General features: G+C 34.4%; 1 protein-coding gene across 15 annotated transcripts in view; it reads left to right on the top strand.

The window, feature by feature from the left end:
• Positions 1-6,268: 6,268 nt before the first annotated feature.
• Positions 6,269-22,398, top strand: part of LOC126720769 (receptor-like protein 9DC3) — a 93,701-nt gene continuing 77,571 nt past the window's right edge. For 2 of the 15 annotated variants that reach the window (XM_050423577.1, XM_050423576.1), the window contains exons 1-2: positions 6,274-7,101; positions 7,194-8,656. In XM_050423577.1, coding sequence (XP_050279534.1) covers positions 6,351-7,101; positions 7,194-8,656 — 2,214 coding nt within the window. In that variant the 5' untranslated portion in view covers positions 6,274-6,350. The other 13 variants (XR_007653655.1, XR_007653649.1, XR_007653654.1 and 10 more) reach the window with 13 other exon arrangements.

Raw genomic sequence — 22,398 nt, 5'->3', positions numbered from 1 at the left:
GATTGTGAGGAGGTCATCATTCTTGGGCGACATTTGCGCGTTTATCACAAGAGTAGACAACTGCTACCCCGGTCAGTTTCCTAAGTTTGATTTATTACAAATTATCGATATAATGCCTGATAGTGCTGATAGATGAGAGTTGATTAGATTATGCTTCAAAGTAGCTTTGTTACAAATATTCTCAAAGCAACACATACATAGAGCACATTCGTTCACAGAGTTGTATTGCCCAGTAGATCAACGCGTAAAACATGTAAATCAATTTTCATTTTTATTACAACGAAGAAATAGTACAGTGTACAATGAAAAGCTGGAATCAGCCTACGTCAAAGCTTACTACATAAGCAAGAAAAAGAAAGATACAAGAAAGCTGGAGAAAGCCGAGGAGGTATGTCGGAGGAAAGGTTGGCTACAGCTCCGAGACCTTATTCTTCCCCCGCGCTCTTACATGCCCATAGCTCAGGCAGCCAAAGAAACCCAACTTGAGCCTGGCACCGTTGAAGGAAAGATGCAGGGAGTGGGAAACTGAGGGGCTTTCTCTAAATATTCGCCTGCTGCTAAGCAGAGGCGCTGATGGCGGAGAATCTTTCTTCTGACATACCAAAGTGCCGGCATGAACAGAGCCTGCTTCGGATTTTGACTAAAAGAGGGAGAGACGCCGTTCCCCCTCGGTGGAGGTGGAGTACTCTCCTGAACTTGTGCTTCCTGTGCCCATACCTTACTGTTATAAACCTCATGAGGACACGGCGCTTCTGCGGCGAAGAAAGTTCTTTCTTCCCAACCCTCGCTTTCAACATGTTATGCCAAGAAAGGAGAACTCCGGATATGGGAAGCGTGATGTGAGAGCAAACTAAAAGGATGGGTGTATATATAAAGCAACCCTCTCTCCCTCCTATTTATTTGAAAAGACAAGATAATGGCAGTCAACTCACGCGGCGTCCCAAGGAGCACTACAGACAAAGTGGTCTTGGCTCAACTTCCAACGTCAACTGCAGCCAAGAGACTCAAGGGGCCTCGTAAAGGCGCGCCTCGATCCTTAGGGCGTCAGAGAAGTACTGCATGGCCAGAGGTTGCAGAAATATCTCTTAATCCGCGGATTCATTGAATTCGCGGCCCAGGCCCGCTTTGCGTGAAGGCCCAGGGACACCCCGTTTGGCACCTAGGGAAATGCTCAATAAAAGGGAAAACCAAGTACTAATGTAGACATTGGTCTTGGACAGAACCTAAGGCTTGCATGATCCTCGGACTCAAGCTAAAAGGGAAAACCAAGTACTGATGCAGACATTGGTCTCGGACAGAACCTAAGGCTTGCATGGTCCTCGGACTCAAGCTAAAAGGGAAAACCAAGTACTGATGCAGACATTGGTCTCGGACAGAACCTAAGGCTTGCATGGTCCTCGGACTCAAGCTAAAAGGGAAAACCAAGTACCGACAAAGACACAAGTCTCGGACTCAAGCCTAAGGGAAGAATCAAGTACATAAGATAAAACGTATAAGTCCTGAACAAAACCCAGGTTTTGCAAAGTCCTCGGACTCAGGCTTCTTGGGAAATCAACTGCCCGAATGAAGAAATTTTTCGGCTTAAATACTGGAAAAGGTTAAGTCTCGCGTATCATGGAGATGGCAGAACAACCTAATGATCGTCAACCTAAAGAGGCCATTCATCCGGTGGGTAACACGTCCTCGGATAGCTACTTCTTACATCTTATCGAAGCATTTAATACCCATCACGGCTAATTTTAAGATAAGTCTCATTCTTCACTGGTCGGATTGTTATGTTGAATAATAATTTTGTTAAAGTTATCGTGGCATCTTTTTATCAACGATTACTTTGGCCTTAGTTATTATTGATTCAAATGCTATACTATTATGCCGAGCAGCGCTTTCACATTTGTTAAAATATATAAACAAGACATACGAAATAGAGTAACAATAACTTTTATTAATATGAAAAATTGTTACAACGTACAAGGAAAGGCTTAAACAAGCCTATACAAAAAATGAACTGCTAAAACAGTAACAACATCCGTAACACAAGTAAGTAAACCATCAGGTGTCTTCTGAACTCGCCTTCAAAGTCTTTCTGAAATCTATGCCTCGGTACTGCTCATATCAGGAGAAGAACCTTATACAAAAATAATGAAGGAGAAGGAAGAAGAATTGGAACACATGGAAGCACTTCAGCAAGCTCTTGTCACTGAAGAATGCAAGGGAAAAAGAAGATGGAGGACATGAGCGGGAAGGAGGAGAAGAAGAGGGTAGCAATGAAAAGAAAGTAAAAGGAGCAAAAGAGGGAGAAGAGGAGCCTTATTAGGTATGCTCATGAGAGAGCAGATGGAGATGACAAGGGAGGTTTTCGACTCAATCACACCAGAAATGGGGTGTGACGAGTCCCTGCTTCGGATTTTGGCTAAAAGAATGGGGAGGCAAATCTTAAGCCTCCGCCATCCTTGCCCTGACCAAGCCATCTCGAGTTTTGTTAGGACATGGCGTTTCTGGGAAAGGAAGGATTTGTTCATGGTGGATTACTATGAGATAGGTATTATTGAATAGGGAGTAACCGGATGGAGGAAGTGGATTCTGGGAAGAACGTGAGGGATTCGGATATGAAAAGGTCACCCTCTATCTTCTCTCTTTATATAGGGGACGAAGAAGAGGGTATGTGACACATTCAGATCCCCAGGGAAATCCAGAGTATAACGCGTCGCTTCATTCTCCCACACCATCAGTAACCGTTATATCTGGGAGGTCTTGTAAATGGGAAGATATTAAAGACACGTTGCAGATAACCACGCGGCATAACGGCAACGTACGCAAATCCAGGAAAAACGGCTCGTAGACCGGCGCATTCCTCGTGGAGGTGAAGAGTCACCAACGTTGATCAAGGGCCGAATTAAATGAGCCGCAGTTAAGGCTCGGTATTACCAAAACCCACCTTTCCAACCAAGACGTTGGACAGCAGGGTTTTGAGGGGCTATTGTGGGGCCCAATAGTTTATGGGCCCGGCTCGCTCGCTTATAGGGAGTCCACAGGCCCCAAACTAAAGGAGGCCAGGGCCCAAGCCCAAAAATAGTGAGCCCGATGTGGTTCAAAGATACGTCCGAGGACCGCTCAGTCCTCGGAAAACCCAGAACCCCATTGACGAAAATGGGATACAGGCAAACTTGAAAGATCAGAAAATATCTCAGGGAAATAGTCCTTAATACCCTTCATTGACATGACACCGCACCTAACAGAGCCGGATTTTTAGGCTTTATGGACCATCTCCCACAATTCAGGGATTAGACTGATGGGACAGATATCTGTCCTGGAAAGATCGACCCTACACGTGGACGAAGGACAATGAACGTAGGCTAGTATAAAAGAGAATGTTATGTGACCAAAAGGGGGGGGGGGCTCTCTCCCATCTAGCTTCTTGAGAAAGACTTGATGAAAGAAAATGTCTGGATAATATACGCCGGACACCACATAAAAACCCTCCGACGGGTAACCGGGGACAGTACCATCACTCCTCGGACATGATCCGAGGAGCCAAATCCTCCTAGATACAAGATTAAAGGGCCTGAATATCCAGCCCAAAGCTCTATCTCATATTGGTTCACCTATAGTCCGGCCCGAAATGTCGCCCTGTGATCCAACGCTGGCCTTTCAAGCCCACTCTCTACAAATATTATTGTGAGGGACTTTCCGTGTGCGAGCCCAACGTCGTTGTCGGGCCGTTAAAGATTTTGTGTCCTTACAGTTACCAATCTTAATTCTTGTTTTTATAATTATTTGTAACCATTAAACACGAACCTTATGGGACTTTTCTACACTTTCTTATGATGTCGATATTACAGTATGCCTTAAGGAAGCTTTCGAACTACCTAGCTAAAATCATAATCTCATGGTTCTCAAAAAAAAAAAAAAAATCCTATTGTCATAAATATACATGTTTGCTGTAGACTTCCTCGTCTTTGGCAATAGTAAAAACAAAAAAATCATAGCAACAATATATGAAAACACTGAAAAAGGGGGAAATGTAATGCTCAGTAATTGCAATTTCTGTAAACTTTCTATGTGATGGCGTTGGAGATATGCATAGCAACAAACAAGATTGATGGTGTATGTGGCTAGACCCAAAAAAGAAAAATAAAAAAGCAAGCAGTGTGAGTAATACTCACTGAGAGTTTGAAATCTAAATGCAATTAATTGTTTAGGCTCACTTTCATTAATAGGTAATACTCTTTTTTTTGTTAAAAAAAAAGATAGTGGGTCCTACTTGAGAATAACCATAATAGAATCTTATAATATTTATTAAAGTTATACATAGTATAACTTGAATCCAATCCTCTCACACACACATATATATACACACAAAACACATGCCACATGCCACCTGTCCATTTTAATTCTTAATTTTAGTGCACAATAATAATATTTATTCAGCTGGATAAAACCACTTCAATTTTAAATGGAAAATTTATCACTCCAACGATTTATAAAAGAAATTTTTTTTCTTAAAAGAGGAGCAATCTAATGCAATTTTGTGGTCTCAATATTTCAAATTAATTGCCAATTTCTGCCTTTCTGTACTCAATTAGCAATTATTAAAATATTATAATTAATCTGATGAGATATATGAAGGTTCCTAGAAAGTGTAAATTATGAGAATATGTACAAGTTTTACAATTTCACGTCACATCACATGTGACTCGAAATTAACTATTTTAAAAAATAAAATAAAAAATAAAAGAAAGGTGGAAGACTACTGTTGATCATGTACAACTCCTAGTTCTGGGCTTTATGGTTATCAAGATCATGTTGCTCCTTTTTTTTTAATTATAAATTTTGAACCAATCTTAATTCTTGTTTTTAGCATTATTTGTAACCTTTTGCTCAAAGATTGCAATGGCTATTACTACCAACAAAGGAAACGTGTATCATTTAATTAATCAAATAATTTAAAAAAAACTCGCACCTACCCAAAAAAAAAAATTACCCAAAAAAAAAAGAGTGCCAATATGTGAAATCATACTTTATAGAACGAAGTTTGAACACAAATACTTGTTTAGTCCTACTTTACCTTTTCGGGCACAATTTTTCCCTTTTTTTCTTATTATTTGTGTATCTAAGTAGAAATCTTAATTTTTGAATAAATAAAATAAAATGTGAATAATAATTAAGTGATATTTATGGATAAAAATGTCTATATATTGTGTTAGTAGCATTACTGCGTAACTTTAAACCTACATGCTATAGGGACCTTAATTTCTTGGTGTCATCGTTAAAGATCTATTTGATAATAATAATAAAAAACTAGTGGAATCTATATTGCTTTTGGACAATCTTTAATAGTAGTAGATGATTTTAAAAATATATTTAACTAATCAAACAATTAAAAAGGTTGCACACCTAGATTTCAAAAAAGACAAAAGATATGCACTTTCAAAAGGTAAAGGGGTTATTTGGTACATATATTTAAACACATGTTTTCAGTTTTAAAATAATATTACACGCATTTTCATATATTTTGGTGCGGAGAAAAAACTGTGCAAGTCTATAAAATTTTATAAAAATTAAAAAAAAAAAAAAAAAGACTTTGGCGTGGAGAAAAAACTGTGCAAGTCTATAAAATCAAACTTTTAAGTGTGAACACAAACTTCCTACCTTCCACCAATTTACACGCTTTGACCACTTCAATTTTTATCAATTTCCTAACAAGAAGTGATGGTGACCTCCACATCTTTATCAGACTTTGGCTAACGAATGGCTCTTGAAAATACTATTTATTTATTAACAAATGAGAATATTGTACATTATTATTTTAAATTTCAAAAAAAAAAAATATATATATATATATATATATATAACTTCCCAAAACTAAATTTTTGACTCCACCAACTTATTCATTTTAATTCTTAATTTGAGTACACAATAATAATATTTACTCAGCTAGATATAAAACCGCTTCAATTTCAAATGGAATATTTAGCACTCCAACGATTTTTAAAAGAATTATTTTCTTAAAAGAGGAACAATCTAATGCAATTTTGTGGTCCCAATATTTCAAATTAATTTTCAGTTTCTGGACTCAATTAGTAATTATTAAAATATTATAATTAATCTGATGATATAATTGGAGGTTACTAGAAAATTTAAAATATGAGAACATGTACAAGTTGTACAATTCACGTCACCTCACACATGACGTGAAATTAACTTTATTTTTTAAATAAAAGAAAGGTGGAAGACTTCAGTTGACTTGGCAGCATCTATATAATATTCATTCCATCCCCTACCTTCCTTCTTACATCATCAAAAATACTACTCCATTTTCAGAGTTTTGTTTTTGTTGAATTGGGTATCAAATGGGGCGTTCAACTTGGAAGTATCAAGTCTTCTTTTTGTTCTGTTTGATCTTGCATTCTCAACTTCCCTTTCCATCGTCTCTCTCTTCTTCCTTGTCTTCAATGCCACCATGCTCTGCTCTACTCCATTTTAGTAAGTCTTTTTCTCTTGACAAATCTGCTTCTGCCTATGATCCTTCTTATCCAAAAACAGCCAGTTGGCAGGAGGATAAGCACTGTTGCACTTGGGATGGGGTCGAGTGTGACAAAAACAAAAGCCATGTGGTTGGCCTGGACCTTACTTCCAGCTGGCTTATGGGCCACTTTCATTCCAACAGTACCCTGTTTTTTCTTCCCAATCTCAGGAGGTTGAACCTCGCTGACAATAACTTCAATTTCTCCCGAATTCCTTCTGAGATTGGCAACTTTAAGAGTTTGACTCATCTTAACCTTTCTAATTCTGTATTTTCTGGCCAAATCCCGTTTGAAATCTCTCAGTTGTCTTCACTGGTTTCGCTTGCTCTTTCTTGGAATGAGCTATTAATCGAAACTCCAGTATGGAAAAGAGTCATTGGTAACCTAACTCAGTTAAGGGAACTTATTCTGGATAGGACAAATATGTCCTCAATTAGACCTAATTCTTTGATGAATCTATCCTCCTCTTTGACAACTCTTAGTCTCCGTTACTGTGACTTGCGGGGAAAACTCGAAAATAACATCCTCTTCCTTCCCAGTATACAAACCCTTGATCTGTCAGATAATAGTTTTAACGGTGAGATTCTATTACCACTTTTAAATTTTAGGTCTTTTTGGCTGACGCATCAAACTAACAATTTTTTAATTATTGGTGAATATTTTTAACAGGTCTGTTGCCGTCATCACTATTCAACTTGCCGAATCTCTCAACTTTAGACCTTCGGTACAATCAACTTGTTGGTCCCCTTCCTAATCACGTAAGTGGTTTGAATCTAGTTGATCTCTATTTAAGTTCAAATTTCCTAAATGGAACACTGCCATCTTGGTTGTTCAGTATGCCATCTTTGGAGACTTTGTATCTTAATCGTAATCAGTTTGTTGGTGAGATTGGTGAATTCAAGTACAATTCATTGAAGGATCTTGATTTGGGTTATAATAAGCTACATGGCTCTATACCTAGGTCAGTATCTAGACTTGTGAACCTTACTAGCCTATCTCTCTCATCAAATAACTTGAGTATTATGTTGGGGTCTGAAATGTTTTCAAAGCTCAAAAATCTTGAGACTTTTGATTTGTCAAAAAACTCAGTTAGCATCAATAATAATGTTGCCTATGCCCTGCCCAATCTTCAATATTTGAACTTGGCTTACTCCAATATCAGTGAATTCCCAATTTTCTTAAGACTGACAACAAATTTACAATCCTTAGACCTTTCCAATAACCAAATTTATGGTCGAGTTCCAAGATGGTTGGGGGATGTGGGGAAGAATTCATTTAATTATGTTGATCTTCGTAACAACTTGCTACAAGGACCATTTCCCATTCTAAATTCTTCCAATCTGCAATTTATCTTTTTCTCCAATAACAATTTAACAGGAGAAATCCCTTCTTTAATTTGCGATGCAATTTACCTTCGAGTTTTAGACTTGTCTCATAACAACTTAAGAGGCATGATTCCTAAGTGTTTGGTAAACTTTACTGCCCTCTCAGTGTTAGATTTGCGAATGAATAGCATTCATGGTACTATCCCTACAATATTTGCCAAAGGAAATAATTTTAGGAATATTAACCTTAATGGCAATCAATTGGAAGGGCCATTGCCGCAATCTTTGGTCAGTTGTACAGACTTGGAAGTTCTAGATCTTGGAAACAATAAGATAAATGGAGCCTTTCCTTACTGGTTGGGAAGTCTTCAGAAATTGCAAGTTCTTGTCATCAGATCAAACAGATTTCAAGGTCGTATTCGCAATCCTAAAACCAAATTTCCTTTCCCAAATTTGCGAATCATAGACATCTCTAACAATCAGTTTAATGGTCCTTTGCCAATAACATATTTTGAATATTTGAAAGCCATGATGAATGTGGATGAAAGTGGAGTTGCAAGGTCATATATGGGAGATAGTTATTATCAAGATTCATTGAATATCATGATGAAAGGGCAGTATATTGAGATGGAGAGAGTCCTAACCATCTTAACAAGCATTGATTTTTCAAACAATAGTTTCGGAGGAGAGATGCCAAAGATAATTGGAAGGTTTAAATCACTCAAGGGGCTCAACTTTTCTTACAATAACCTTATAGGTTATATTCCATCATCAATTGGAAATTTGACCAATCTTGAATGGTTAGACCTCTCTTTCAACAAGCTCAGTGGGGAGATTCCAAGTCAATTGACAGATCTAATATCACTTGAAGTCTTAAAGCTATCAAATAACCAACTCACAGGACCCATACCTTCAGGAAATCAATTCAATACATTCAACAATGATTCGTACACCGAAAATTTGGGATTGTGTGGATTTCCATTGTCAAAAACATGCGACAACCACAAGGCAAAGCAACAACCACCACCTACCTTGCAACAAGATGAAAATTTAGAGCATGAAAATGGGTTTTGTTGGCAAGCTGTATCCATTGGTTACGCATGTGGAACAATATTCGGAATGTTTATGGGATATCTTATGTTCAAAATTGGAAAACCAAAGTGCCTTGTGAGGATGGTCAAATTAGAGCAGCATATCCTACTCAGAAGATTGAAGAAGAATGCCCACAAACATGGTGGAAGAAGATAACTGCTTCTATGGTATGTGATGTTCTTATTTTTGAGACTTTAGAATGACTCTCTATACCTGAAAACATAAAAGTTTCTATTATTATTAGCAATTGTGAATATTTTTTTTTTGTCCCTTTGAATTATAGTTATGTATCTCAGATATCTTATGGATTTACCTTCTTATTCAATTTATTTGGGTGTAATTTAGATGCCATGGATAGTATGCAGCAAATGGGGCTTGAATCCTTTTATGCTATTTAAGAAGACATAATATGGTTATGATGATGGCTGTTGTTTCTAGTCTTCTGTAAAATGGTGCATTTTGGTGTCTTGATGTAGTCACAACTGTTGGTTTGTTCACAAGGATCATCCCTTTGTTGTATTTTTATTTGCTATGTAGGTTTATTATATTTTTTTAAAGGATAGGCGGACTTAGTCTATTGGCCTGAGTTGAGGTGACACTTTTGTGCTTGTATTTTTTGTGCTTAAAAAGGGTTCCTCCATCTGGTACAGTTTCCTTTACGGCTCTGTGTACTCTAGTTTGTATGTAATAAAATTGATTGATTCATCAAAAAAAAATTGTTCATATCATAACCAATGATTGGTTTAAAATATCAAACATGTGTAATGTTAATTTTGCATGTGAATATTTTAACCTTGCCAATAATACTCATTGATTTACTTAATCAATTTAGACAATTCCATTTTTTTGTTATTGATAATTTTAGTTAATTCTATGTAAGCTTGTGAGACTATACTACTTTGTATGAACATCTTTTTTTATTTATGCATAAATGATTGTTCAATAAATGCCAATTAATTTTTTTTTTTTTATCAATGTTTACTAGGCTATGGTGGAATACCTTTAGCATTGGTAATTATAGCTTGAGACCCTTAGATCTTAGTGCCCGCTTGCCTAGAGATTTCCATCTGCTTTCTTGAGGAGAAAAACAAGTGAGGATTCCAATGGATCCGAAATGATGGGTTTTATTTGGGTTCAACTTCAATGGAACATGACTTTGTAAATCATGACTCCAAATTTAATTTCTTTCCACTGTCAAATAAAAAAAAGGACATTTTGATTGAACTTAGAAGAAATAGGCCTCAATTAAAAAATTACGTTGAGATTGTTTACTCCTTTATTGTTTCCATCCAATTTATTTATCATTTGATGCCTTTTGTCACTCTCTTCTCCCTCTCTCTCTCTCTCTCTCTCTCTCTCTCTCAAAATTAAGAGGCTCATCCATAGTTGGATTATTAACATAGACTTTTCAATTACTCAAGTATTTATTTTGTGTTAATTGATTTTTATTTTTCTAATGCAGTTAATTCTGATAGTTGGTGTTGGAGGCCCAAAATTTCCTCCACCTTGGATGGGAGGTCAGTCTAGTTTTCGTTATTGGACAGTAGGTTTTTGTATGTATATTTTATTGATCAGATTGGTCTACTTAAGATGCATATTTTCTGCTTACCTTATCAAACATGTGTACTCACTATAGTCAAGAATAATCCTGCAACAGTTAATTTCCTATTTCCAGTCATTCTTTTTTAATCAAATGGTTTCTTATTTTAGAAATTGATATGTACCAAACACATAGAATCTTGAATTTTTTAGAAAAATGTGTATCATTTTGACTTTTAAAGCTACACTACATTTGTTTGGCTGTGTACAAAATTGTTTGAGATGAGAATCATGAATGATTTGCACTATAGCATTGCACCTTACTAGTCTATGATAGTTTACTAGGTTAGCTGACCATTTAAAAGTAGGACATGCTGTCCAAAAGTTAAAAATGGCTTGACATTTTAATACTTTTGGTTAGGATCTTTGAAACGATATAGTTTGTTGATTGGATGAAGAGCTATTTTTCAATAATATAATCTAAAAGCACAGGTCTTTATTATTTTTTGTTCTTTTTTTGTTACTTAGGAATATTTGAATTATAGTGAGGATGGCTGGGCCACAACTTCATTATTGTTGGGATAGCAACTGTAGTTGCTAATATAACTGCTTTATTGATGCGGGAGATGCAAGAAAATTATTATTTAATATTATTTATGTTTGCAAGCCAATTGTATGTTTATGTTTTAGGTCCTATTAGTTTATTGAGCTTTTAGTATTTTAATTTAGAAGTAAGGTTATTTTTGTAATAAGGCAATTAGGGTTTCCTAGCCAATTAGAACTTAGAACTAGGGTTTAGCAATCCTTTATAGGTAACCTATTGTACTCCATGAAGAGATAGTTGATATTTTGATAAATGAAAAAATGACCGTTTGGTCTTTCTTTGGTCTGGTGCTGACTCCTAGTAGTTTCCCTGCTTTGTGCTGACTCCAAGCAAGGTTTAGGTGCTGACTCCTAAGTCATATCCCTTTATTTTTCTGTTCTTTCAATTTTGTTCTGGTTGTCTTGCGGCATTTATTCCTTAAGTTTTTGGAATTGATCTTTCTATTCTTTAGGACCTCTGTCCATTTTTTTTAGCCAATTTCCTAAAGCTCAAACTAAACTTCTAAAGTAATTCTGAGTCACACTATTGTATGACTCAAGACAAGCATTAATAGAGAAGCTCCAATTTCAAGTCAGTCTTTTGCATGTAGAAAGGATAGGTGGAAAATGAAAATTAGCATTTAATAGTTTAACTCGCTTTTGAATTCTACAAAAGTTTATGAGCTAAGCATCTCAAACTTCATGGCATACTATGAACTGAAGATGGGCTCTCTAAATGAATGTGCTCAGGTATATAATATCCATAGACATTTGTCCATTTAAGAACTCACCTCAATTAAACTATCTGCTTACACAGCGTATTTGATGAGGACAAGAATTATACCTTTTGTAATCCAATGCAAAAGTCCCAATTTACCTATAGGCTATAGCCAAGGTTTTTGTAATGAACTTTATCTGTGATTCAGGTTGGCACTAAATGTTGCTTAACTTCTCAAGCCACCAAAAATACATGGACATAAACATTTTTCAAAACTTAGAGAAACAAAGATTGATTGTAAGAAAACTGCTAGTACCTGTCCCAATACGCGTATTCAGTGATGGGGAAAAAAAAAAGAATGATTGTCTTGGCAATAATATTTTTTTTCAAGATTCAAATAATGTGTGGTATTCTTGCATAAATACCCCAATACCACAACCACTCTCCCTAAATCTCATACTAGAGAAAGGGGAAGCTTCACAACCATGTAGATAAACAATCTGGGTTTAGGACTCATTCGATATTGTATTCAGATTAGGATTAATCTTAATTTTTTTCCCTTATAAACTGGATGTGGGTGTATTTTAAGAATTGATTTTAATAGGTGAAAAGTAATTCTTTAAAGCTTTCTGTTTCTCCTTTTTTTTCTGCTGGGGTTTGTGGAGCAGGGGGTGTTGAGGAGTTGTGGACTAAGAATCTTTCTTAACATCATTCAAACTAGTTTGAGGGAGTTCACAAAAAATAAAGTTGACTAAACATGCCTGAGAGAAATTCATTTGTTATTAAGGTCTTCTCAAAACCTTGAAAACAATATGTCACAAGGTACACCCCAGTTCTAGTTTTAAAATACGCAGGTCATTCACTTATTCCAAAAGCCCAAATTCACTTCATAAAAAACTTTTCATTATATATTAAAAGACAAAAAAGGCTTTCAAAAACTGTTAGCCCAAATTCACTTCATAAAAACTTTTCATTACGTATTAAATGATAAAAAAGCTTTTAAAAACTGTTTGTGTATATATATATATATATATATATCATTCATCAAACCTTGCAATTATAACTTTGATTGACTACTTACCAACCCCTGGAAATCAAAAACATATTACTATCCGCATCTTGGAGCAAAGTTTGGGTGCAGATTCACACTACATTCTAGGAAGATTTCATGTTAAATAAGAAGTGAAGAGAAAATTGTACTTGAGTCAAGCCTGTGTACTGGTGAAGCAATTTTCTTGATTTTTAATGAAAATGTTTATTTATCCAGAAAAAAGGGGATTGTCTGTTCTCATAGAAGCTAAACGGCCGGTAGTAAATGGGAACTCAATTCCTATTAACCATGACTTTTGGCTTATTGTAATAACTGATTTTTTTTCTCTTTCTATGACTCGGAAGATGAATCCTTCTTGTCCTTTATTAGAATAAGCTCCATCCTTTAGGTTCTTTTTTTTTTTATCTTTTTATTTTATTTTATTTTTTAATTGTGTTAAATAGATACTTATAGTTTTTATTATTAGGTACAATGTCCATTTTCTATAGATAAGACAAAGTAACATTTGATTTTTTTCACTTTACATTTCATTCTAAACACAGACTATCAGCTCTGTGCAGTTGTGACAAGTGTATCAAGTATGAAAAAAAATACCTATCATGTATTCTCACCTCCTTGCATATAACACGCCTCATGCTCTTTTAATTCAGTTCCAATATAGTTTTGAAAGGAGTTCATGCCCTTATCATGCAAGGAATTGCAATGTCATAGATCTTCATTGCTATGTCTTAGCCTGCTCAAATTTATTGATAGTTTTATGCATTATCTGACATATGAGGTTGCTATTTCCTATCCTCTAGCAAAATTTTTTTTCCACTCTTTGTGAAGATATTTCCATATTGCTAAGGCTTTGTAATCAGACCCTTTGTCTCATAGAATGCTTTCTTTTCTACATATTCTGTTGTTTATCAACAAAGCTCAAGTGCTACTCCAGTTTTCTTTTAAAAGAAAATAGGGGAAAGATGTTGGATGGAGAGCTAATTGAAAAGTTGAGAACAATGAACAAGAAAAATGTGAGAAAGCTCCTAATCAACATGTTGAGCCCAAGAAAACTTGTGAAGATTCAACTCAATGGGTTCTCTTTCCATGAGTTCTCTTTGGGGTTTATTCTTAGTAGCTAGTTTTTTCAAATGCAGTAATTGATACAGTATGCCACAGCAGCTCAATTTTTTATATCATCTTCCATTGACATTCTTAAGCTAGACGAATCTTCTGTTGGTTTAATTGGGAACTCAAGAAGTCCATCAAGGGAACTTAATTAGCTCCAGAATTCTATAGTCCTGATTCCATTCTATAAGTGACACATACACCTCTCTCTCTCTCTCTCTCTCTCTCTCTGTGTTTGTGTGTCTCTTTAATCTTTCGCAGTTTTTGCAATATTTCAAGAAATAATTCAATGCTAGGAGGCAAGGTTGAGTAGAGTTGCAAAACAGAGCCATACTTGATTCATCTTTGCACAGTGAGGTTGGATAATACAAATAATTGAGTTTTTTCTGATGAACAATAAATGAATATGTTCATGTATAATAAGATTGGAGGACAAAGATTTGTCCTAATTATATTTTCTGTGTATAGAACTTTTACATTGGTCTGAATATATAGATGCTGTTACAATGAATCTAGACAAAAATATTGACAGCCTAATCCCATAATTGCAGCTAGACAGAATAGTAACAGTTAACCAAATCCCATAATTACAGCTGATTGGAAACCCCTTAATTGAGCTGATTGGGAATCCCTTAATTGAGCTGAATACTCCCCCTCAAGGTGGAGCATGTACATGAGTAACGCCCAGCTTGCTGATAAGATGATGAAAAGAATCCTTACCCAAAGGCTTGGTAAAAATGTCAGCAATTTCGGTCACGGGATCGAATATGACAAGGTTGGACCAATTTGGCTTGGATTTTATGTGTATAGAACTTTTACATTGGTCTAAATATATAGATGCTGTTACAATGAACCTAGACAAAAAAAAAAAAAAAAAAAAAAAAAAAAAAAAAAAAAAAAAAAAAAAAAATTAACAGCTGCCAAATCCCATTATTACAGCTGATTGAAAACCCCTTAATTAAGCTGATTAGGAATCCCTTAATTGTCTCTTATAGTTCAACACACCATATATGTTGGGTTTGTAATTTGAATATTGTTGTTCACTTGTTTGTATCTAGGATATGTGATTCCATAAATATCCTTAACAAACATGAAAATTTTGTGAGTAGGTATAGATTTTTATTATTGTTGTGGTACTAGGTATTATAGTCCCTGATAATGTTATGGGTATAAACCAATGGCTCTAATGAGTTTGCTTTTAATTGTTCCTATCTTCATTACATTAAGTTAAGGTTGGATTGCTGAAATTTCTAATAGGTACTAGAACTTACGAATTTATTAATTGTTGCACGACATTTCCTTCCTGTCAAGTTGCTTTTTCTTTTTCCAAATCATAACATGGGAAAAAATGGGCTTTACTACTTCAGATTTTCTGATGAGTTAGTGACAAGCTAGTAAGCTATTATTCACCAAGTCCTGATGGGCTCAGAATTTGAATAATTTAAGCAGCATCCTCATTAGCATTATATCTTTCTTCCTTTCTCTATGATTAATAGCCTAATCTCACTCAAAATCTTTCTTGTTCCTTTTTTTTTTTTTTGGCGGGGGTGACTACTGAATTTCTAGTTTGGTATGAAAAAATAAATAAAATGTACAAGACGGGATGTGCCCAATAGGAATTGGAAGCTCCAGTAAAATTGCAGTGGAGATGGTTTGGTGCTTAATTTGGAAGGCAAAGGTCTCTAATAAAGTTAAGATGTTTGCATGGAGAGCATGTCATAACATTCTACCTGCATGTGCCAATCTAGTGAACAGAAGGGTTCTAACGCAGCCATGATGTCCAAGCTGCAAATTGAATGAGGATGACATGATGCATGTATTATGGAATTGTGAAGAGGCACAAAGAATTTGGTGCTGCAGAAAAGAGGTAATTAGAGCTTGAATTCCTAGACTTCGTTAGAATATTTTGGCCTGTATTGGAGGAGGGCTGTGACAACACTGTGGAGCAATTCCTGATACTGTCCTGGATGATTTGGAAGGCAAGGAATAAGTGGGTCTTTGAGCAGTCTACAAAACAGCCAAGTGTCATAGCAGGTGAGGCTATAGAATTTTGGCAGGAATTTCAAGCAGTCTGCAACTCAGGTAGTTCAACAACTCAAGCTGTAACAGGCCAACGTATTAATCTCACATTGCATTGGAATCCTCCCTGTAAACCTATGTACAAGGAATATTTTGATGGTGCAGTTTTTGAGGATTTACATAGTAACAGGAGCGGGAGTCATAATCCGGAATGAACAAGGATTGCTCATTGCAGTAATGAGCTGAAAAGGAAGACCAGTTATGGAGAGCTTTGTAGCAGAACTTGAGGCTGCAGTCCAAACCATTCGGTTTGCTCGTGATGTTGGCATACAGAGGGGACAAGTTTTAGTGGGGGATTATAGCAAAACTTCAGGAACACGGAAACTGTGAGTTTTGGTGGGCTAACGTTGTGAAGGAAGCTAAATTTCATCTGCAACGTTAACATGTTCAGCAATGGGAAGTTCGTTATACTAGATACTTATTTTGGCAAGATGTGCACATAATATTGAAAATTATGTAACTTGGATAGAAGAGGCCCCATTATTTTTGTTTGAACGGTTGAACAATGATGTACTGGGTTTGAATGTTTCAACATGCTACTTGTTTGGTTTTCCAAGGAAAAAATGGAAGCATAAATGGAAGCATATCACATTAATTCTACTTATACAGGGGACCAAAACATTTTTTTTGCCCCCAACTTGTTCATTCTTACAATCGAAGTGGGGGGCTTCAAGCTTGCTACAACTAAATTTACAGAACCATGAACTATATATAGCTCATAATCCAATAACACAAGACATACTGAATACATTTATCTTTTTTTATTTTGCATAAATGACTGTTCAATAAATGCCAATTAAAATTTTTTATCAATGTTCACTAGGCTATGGTGGCATAGCTTTAGCACTAGTAATTATCATAGACTGAAGCCCTTAGACCTTAGTGTTCGTTGCCTATAGACTTCCTTCTATTTTCTTGAGGAGAAAAACAAGTGATGCTTCCAATGGATACAACAAATGTACCGACTTAGCATTGTGAAGGCCAGATATGCATTTTGTCTTATTCTTTGTAAATGATGGGTTTCATTTGGGTTCAACTTCTATGGAGCATGACTTTGAAGAAATATGCCTACATCAAAAAATTACATTGAGATTGTTTTCTTCTCTGTTGTTTCCATCTAGTTTCTTTAACATTGGATGCCTTTTGTCACTCTCTTCTCCCTCTCTAAAAGACCGAATGGCTCTACACACTTAACAAACTTTAACTAAGAACACTGGTACTTGGGAGCTTTTCTCTCTTCCCACTATTAGAAATCTTTAGATTTAAAACAAAAGAAAACCACAATGAGTATACACTATACAATATACATATATTATAAGCCCCATCCCAAGACATATTATAAGAGAGCATTATAGAAGCCAGTTATCATGACTTTTAATTGAAGTTTGTGATGTGCCTTTATTTTAGACCCAATTTCCCTCTCCCTTGTGGGTGTGTTTGTTTCTCAAAAAAAAAAAAAAAAATCTCAAGGCATTGAAGCCACTTGTCTGCAAGCTCCTTAAACAATCAAAAGAAAATAACATTCAATTCTAGGGATGATCATTTGTGTTCTCATGTCGTGTTCATGTCATGTTAACTCATAAGTATCCAACCATATAAATCTACACAAACACAACATGTTTATTAATCGAGTCACGATTTCTCAATCCTAACATGACATGTTTATTAAACAAGTTGACACGATACGATTTACATAACCCATTTAATAAAATTGTATTAGGATCGGTATGACCCGACATAACCTATTTAATAAATAAGTCATGTAGTCAAGTTTACATGTTTACCTAGCTAGCACGGATAACCTATTAACAATTCTCAAACTCTACAATCATCAAACTCTCCCATTAATTGCCTACATTTACACCACGACTCTCACTCTTCTTCATGTATTTTAGTATACCAGCTGTTTCAATTTTTATTTATTTAAAGGGACTAATAACTAATGAGATCGAGATAGATAGTCTTTTAGCATTTCTGGTGCCTCAATTACACAAATCCATATCCTTTATTTACTATGATCATTATTATTTTATTTTATTCTATGGGAACCATTATTATTTTATGGTGATATACTTACATACTTACATCTCATAAGCAAAGTCTCCCTCCTCTATTAATTTTTTTTTTTGTTTTTTTTTGGTAAGGCAAGTTTTTTCATTGGTTATTTAAAAAAGTTTCTGCCTTTGTAATTGTGTAGATGCATTAATCACAAATTGCCTCCAAAATGATGTTTTAGTTTTGCCTTTCTGTTACCACCACGCACCCTTGGTGCGGTGGTCACTCCACAAGTATAAATGATTGTGGGGTGTTGGGAGGGGGGGGGGCAAGGGCCTAGATTCAAGTCTATAAGAGGGAGCTTCACACACATATACGTTTAAATTAGGCTAAAGTAGAAATTCTATCTTGTATAAAAAAAAAAAAAAAAAAAAGTTTTGCCTTTTTGTTTGCACATAATGTACCTTATCAACATTCTACTATAATTATTAATGTAGTATTTCCTAAACCTTTGAATCCCCAACCTCTCTCTCATGCTTTGCCTTCCCCTCTCAACTTCGAATTTACGTCTCCATTCTCTTTCTTTCTCTAAAAAAAACCCCTTCGATAGTTAAATTTCTGAAACTATTGCTATTCTCAAATTTTGTTTCCATGCTCACAATTTTTTAAAAAACCTAGCCAATAGAAGAAACCTATTGCTCTTGTAATCTTTTGTTGTAGCTAGTAGTGGCTGTCCATTGCACATTAAGTGGCCATAATATGTATGAGTTCAAGCTATCTTTTGCTACTTTCAAAAAGTAAGTTCTTCACTTACAATCAGTAGGGTTAAGATTATGAGATTCTTTGTTTTGCTATTTTCTTTTATAGGTTGTGTTATTCTATTTATCGATTTCCAAAAGATGCCAGAAGTCTAGAAATGAGAAGTTGATATTTGTTTATTTTAGTGTAAAAGTTTCATTGTCAATGTCCTTTTCAAGTTTGTTTAATCTTAGCATATGGCTTGAGTAGATCGGTCTTTTCAAAATAAACAAAAACTAAACCTACTGTACAACTTAAATTCAAATTATAGGGTTCAAGCAGGTATCGTCTTGGTTGAAGGGGATTTAGTCAATGGCAATTGAATTTATAGAGAAAAACAACACAACTATTCAATCAGCATTCTTTAGACTCCAAGCTTCTTTCTCGAGTGAGTCTCTTGATATTTCAATAAAGAAATACAAACTGACTTTTTTCCTATAGTAAATTGAGTTTTGGTTAAACGGTTTATTTTTATTATTTTTTATTATTATTATTTTATAGTTTTGGTTTAATGGTGACTGTATAATGATCTATATGTTGTGTGCTTTCTTTTCTATGAATTTCAATAACGTATGGATAGAGGATTTTAACGTTTGGTTCATTAAGGGTTTATTTTTTTCAACTTTATTTCATCATTTTGTAGCTTAAAATGTGTACAATTTATAATAGTTACTTCTTATGATGAACTCATTACTAACAAAGTTTTATGACAATTATACTATGATATATGTACAACATTTTCCAAAACCATCTTATATAAAACATTACAGTATTATCCGTGCATAGCACGAACAACTTACTAGTGTATATAAATATATAACTAGATACCAAAAAAGTCATCAATAATTAAAATATAATTAAAAATTATGGATAAATTGGTAAAATTGACATTCAATTAAACAAGTTTGATGTGTCAAACCCAACTTAATATCTAATTTGAATCTAACGTGAATCAGTTTACACGTATTCAATGTAAAAAATAATAATAATAAATTTAAAAAAAAAAAAAAAGATACTAATCAAAAGCAGCGAACTTGGTCAAAGTCTACATAGCAAGCAAGAAAATGAAATATGGAACTTCCTATCTGACATGACCAATTATGCTAGAGGCAGAAAAAAATTGGCTCAAAGGTGAACATATTCATCAGAATTCAAAACCAACTACTTTATTGGAATTGGACCATACCAGTAGCCATTCATATCCAAGATTGTTAAAATTTTGAATTGAACTATCCTACTTCCTCAAAACGGTTAGGATCGAATTAGAATGGTATAAAACTTAGAATTGCTTGTAGGATGGCTTGGGATCGATAAAATCACAAGATCCTATGATCCCAAACCAATCCTTTCTTCTAAAAGATTGAATCTAAAGTCTAAAATGAAAATTCTTTGACTAATATTTTGCAAAGCATCAACCGAGCCTCCTCGCTAATCAAAATGTTCAATTTTTCTCATAGCAAGATTTTGGGACAAAATTTAGCTATAAAATTGGTTGTAGCCTTAAACTACAACCTTATTCAATATTTTTTTATTTGAAGTGCATTTTGACAAATTCACCATTAGATTACATTTTCTTCTTATATCCTTCACGTTTGCAAAATTTCTAGAAAATTAAAAATCAAAAGCTATGTCATCAATAAATTATTTAAATTGCAAGTTTTTGTAATTTAAAATTATTGATAATATATAAACTTATAGATCATATAGTAAATAATATATGATTGACACAAAATTTGATATGTGTATTAGCGTAAATAAGAAGCAATTCAACGGTTAGATTTTTAAAATGACAGTTTAGCTACAAAATAGGTTGTAGCCTAAGGTTACAACTTTATTCAAGAATTTTAACAAATCCACCATTGGATTACATTTTCTTCTTATATTTTTCATGCTTGCAAAATTTCTAGAAAATTAAAGATCAATAGCTATGTCATCAATAAATTGTTTAAATTGCAAGTTTTTGTAATTTATAATTATATATAAAATATAAGCTTATAGATATATAGTAAATAACATCTGATTAATACATAATTTAACATGTGTATTAAAAGCATAAAGAACATGTAATTCAGTAGTTAGATTTTCAAAATATGTAATAATGTTAATTTTATTAAAGGAAGTTATAGCCTTAGGCTACAACCAATTTTGTAGCTAAACTTTGTCATTTTCAAAATATACAATATTGTTTATTTAATTGAGTAATGTTGTAACCTTAGGCTACAACCAATTTTGTAACTAAAATTTGTCTTTTATTTTATTTTTTTGTAGCATATAGATTTCGGCATCATAACCAGAGAAAGGAGCTCACTTTTTCGTTTCACCCTGGATTGCTTTTAGTCAACACAACTTGAATAGGTATTGGGAAATTTGGCAACACTAACACCTCCTTGTTTTTCACCTTTTATGTCACTGCATTACAGCAGTTTTTATGTCACTGCATTACAGCACTGAAGCTTTGCTTTGTTCAAAGGAGAACGGTAACTAAAGTAAAAGAATAGGCGGGCATACAATTGGTTTTTTTTTTTTTTTTTTTTTTTTTTTTTTTTTTTTTTTTATATATATATATATTATTTGCTGTCCTAGCCATTTTTGTTTGGCTCAAGGATTTTATTGGGTAGCTGCTAGTAGGCACTAAAATAGCGATTAAGACTTTATTTACCAATGGGGTAATGCTGCAAAATGAGCGGTTATTTTTGCTATGGAGATTGGTGTTGATCCTATGGAGTTTGAAGGCGATTCAGATGTTAAAAGTCATGAAATTAAGAAAACTGCCAATATGTTCTACTCCATGTGGCAACATAATCATCGGTAAAATAAGTCTTTGTACAAGGTTTTACCACTCTCGTTTGTATAATGTACAACGCAAAGGCCACACATGCTTTAGCAGGAAGAGCTAAGGAAGGCAATGATCAGCTTGTCTGGATGAAAAAGTTCTCTCCAGATCTTTCTTTCTATATCTAATCTCGTTGTCTTAATAAAATTTGAACAAATTTGGCTTCAAACATATTTGGTGTCTTGGGCACCAATCATCAATAAAAAGATGACATTAATCCATATCATCATGTGTATTGCACATGATTCACTTAACTCAACCAACCAAATGACAAAAAGCGTCATATTCCTGGTTGGAGCCAAATCTTTTCCATAAACTTCAACTTGCCTTTCTTCTCCAAAAATAATAAAATAATAAAATCTCCAATGCACAAATGGACTTTATTTTTTATATATAGCAATTCTTAAATGAAGAATTTGTTATAGACGCACTTATATAGGTATAATTACACTATTAAACTAAAACTTTTTTTTTTTCATGGATAATTTCTTAATTCTAATGATTTACTCAACATACAGAGTCTCTATTAATGTCCTTTTTTTATTATTCTTCAACAAGAAGTAAGAAATTATTTTTGATTTGATCCTACATTCTTGATCCCTTCCATTTATCTTACGTTAGATCCCATTTTAACAACCTAGGCCATACCAATGGATATGACCAATGGAGTTGAAAATACCAGGAATGCAACTAACCCAACTAAACCATTGAAACCCAAGGGTTTTTAAGAAAACCTATAAACTAGATGGTTGAAC

Source organism: Quercus robur, chromosome 4 (genome assembly GCF_932294415.1).
Source record: "Quercus robur chromosome 4, dhQueRobu3.1, whole genome shotgun sequence".
Lineage (NCBI taxonomy): Eukaryota > Viridiplantae > Streptophyta > Magnoliopsida > Fagales > Fagaceae > Quercus > Quercus robur.
This window is presented reverse-complemented; position numbering and strand designations above follow the sequence as displayed.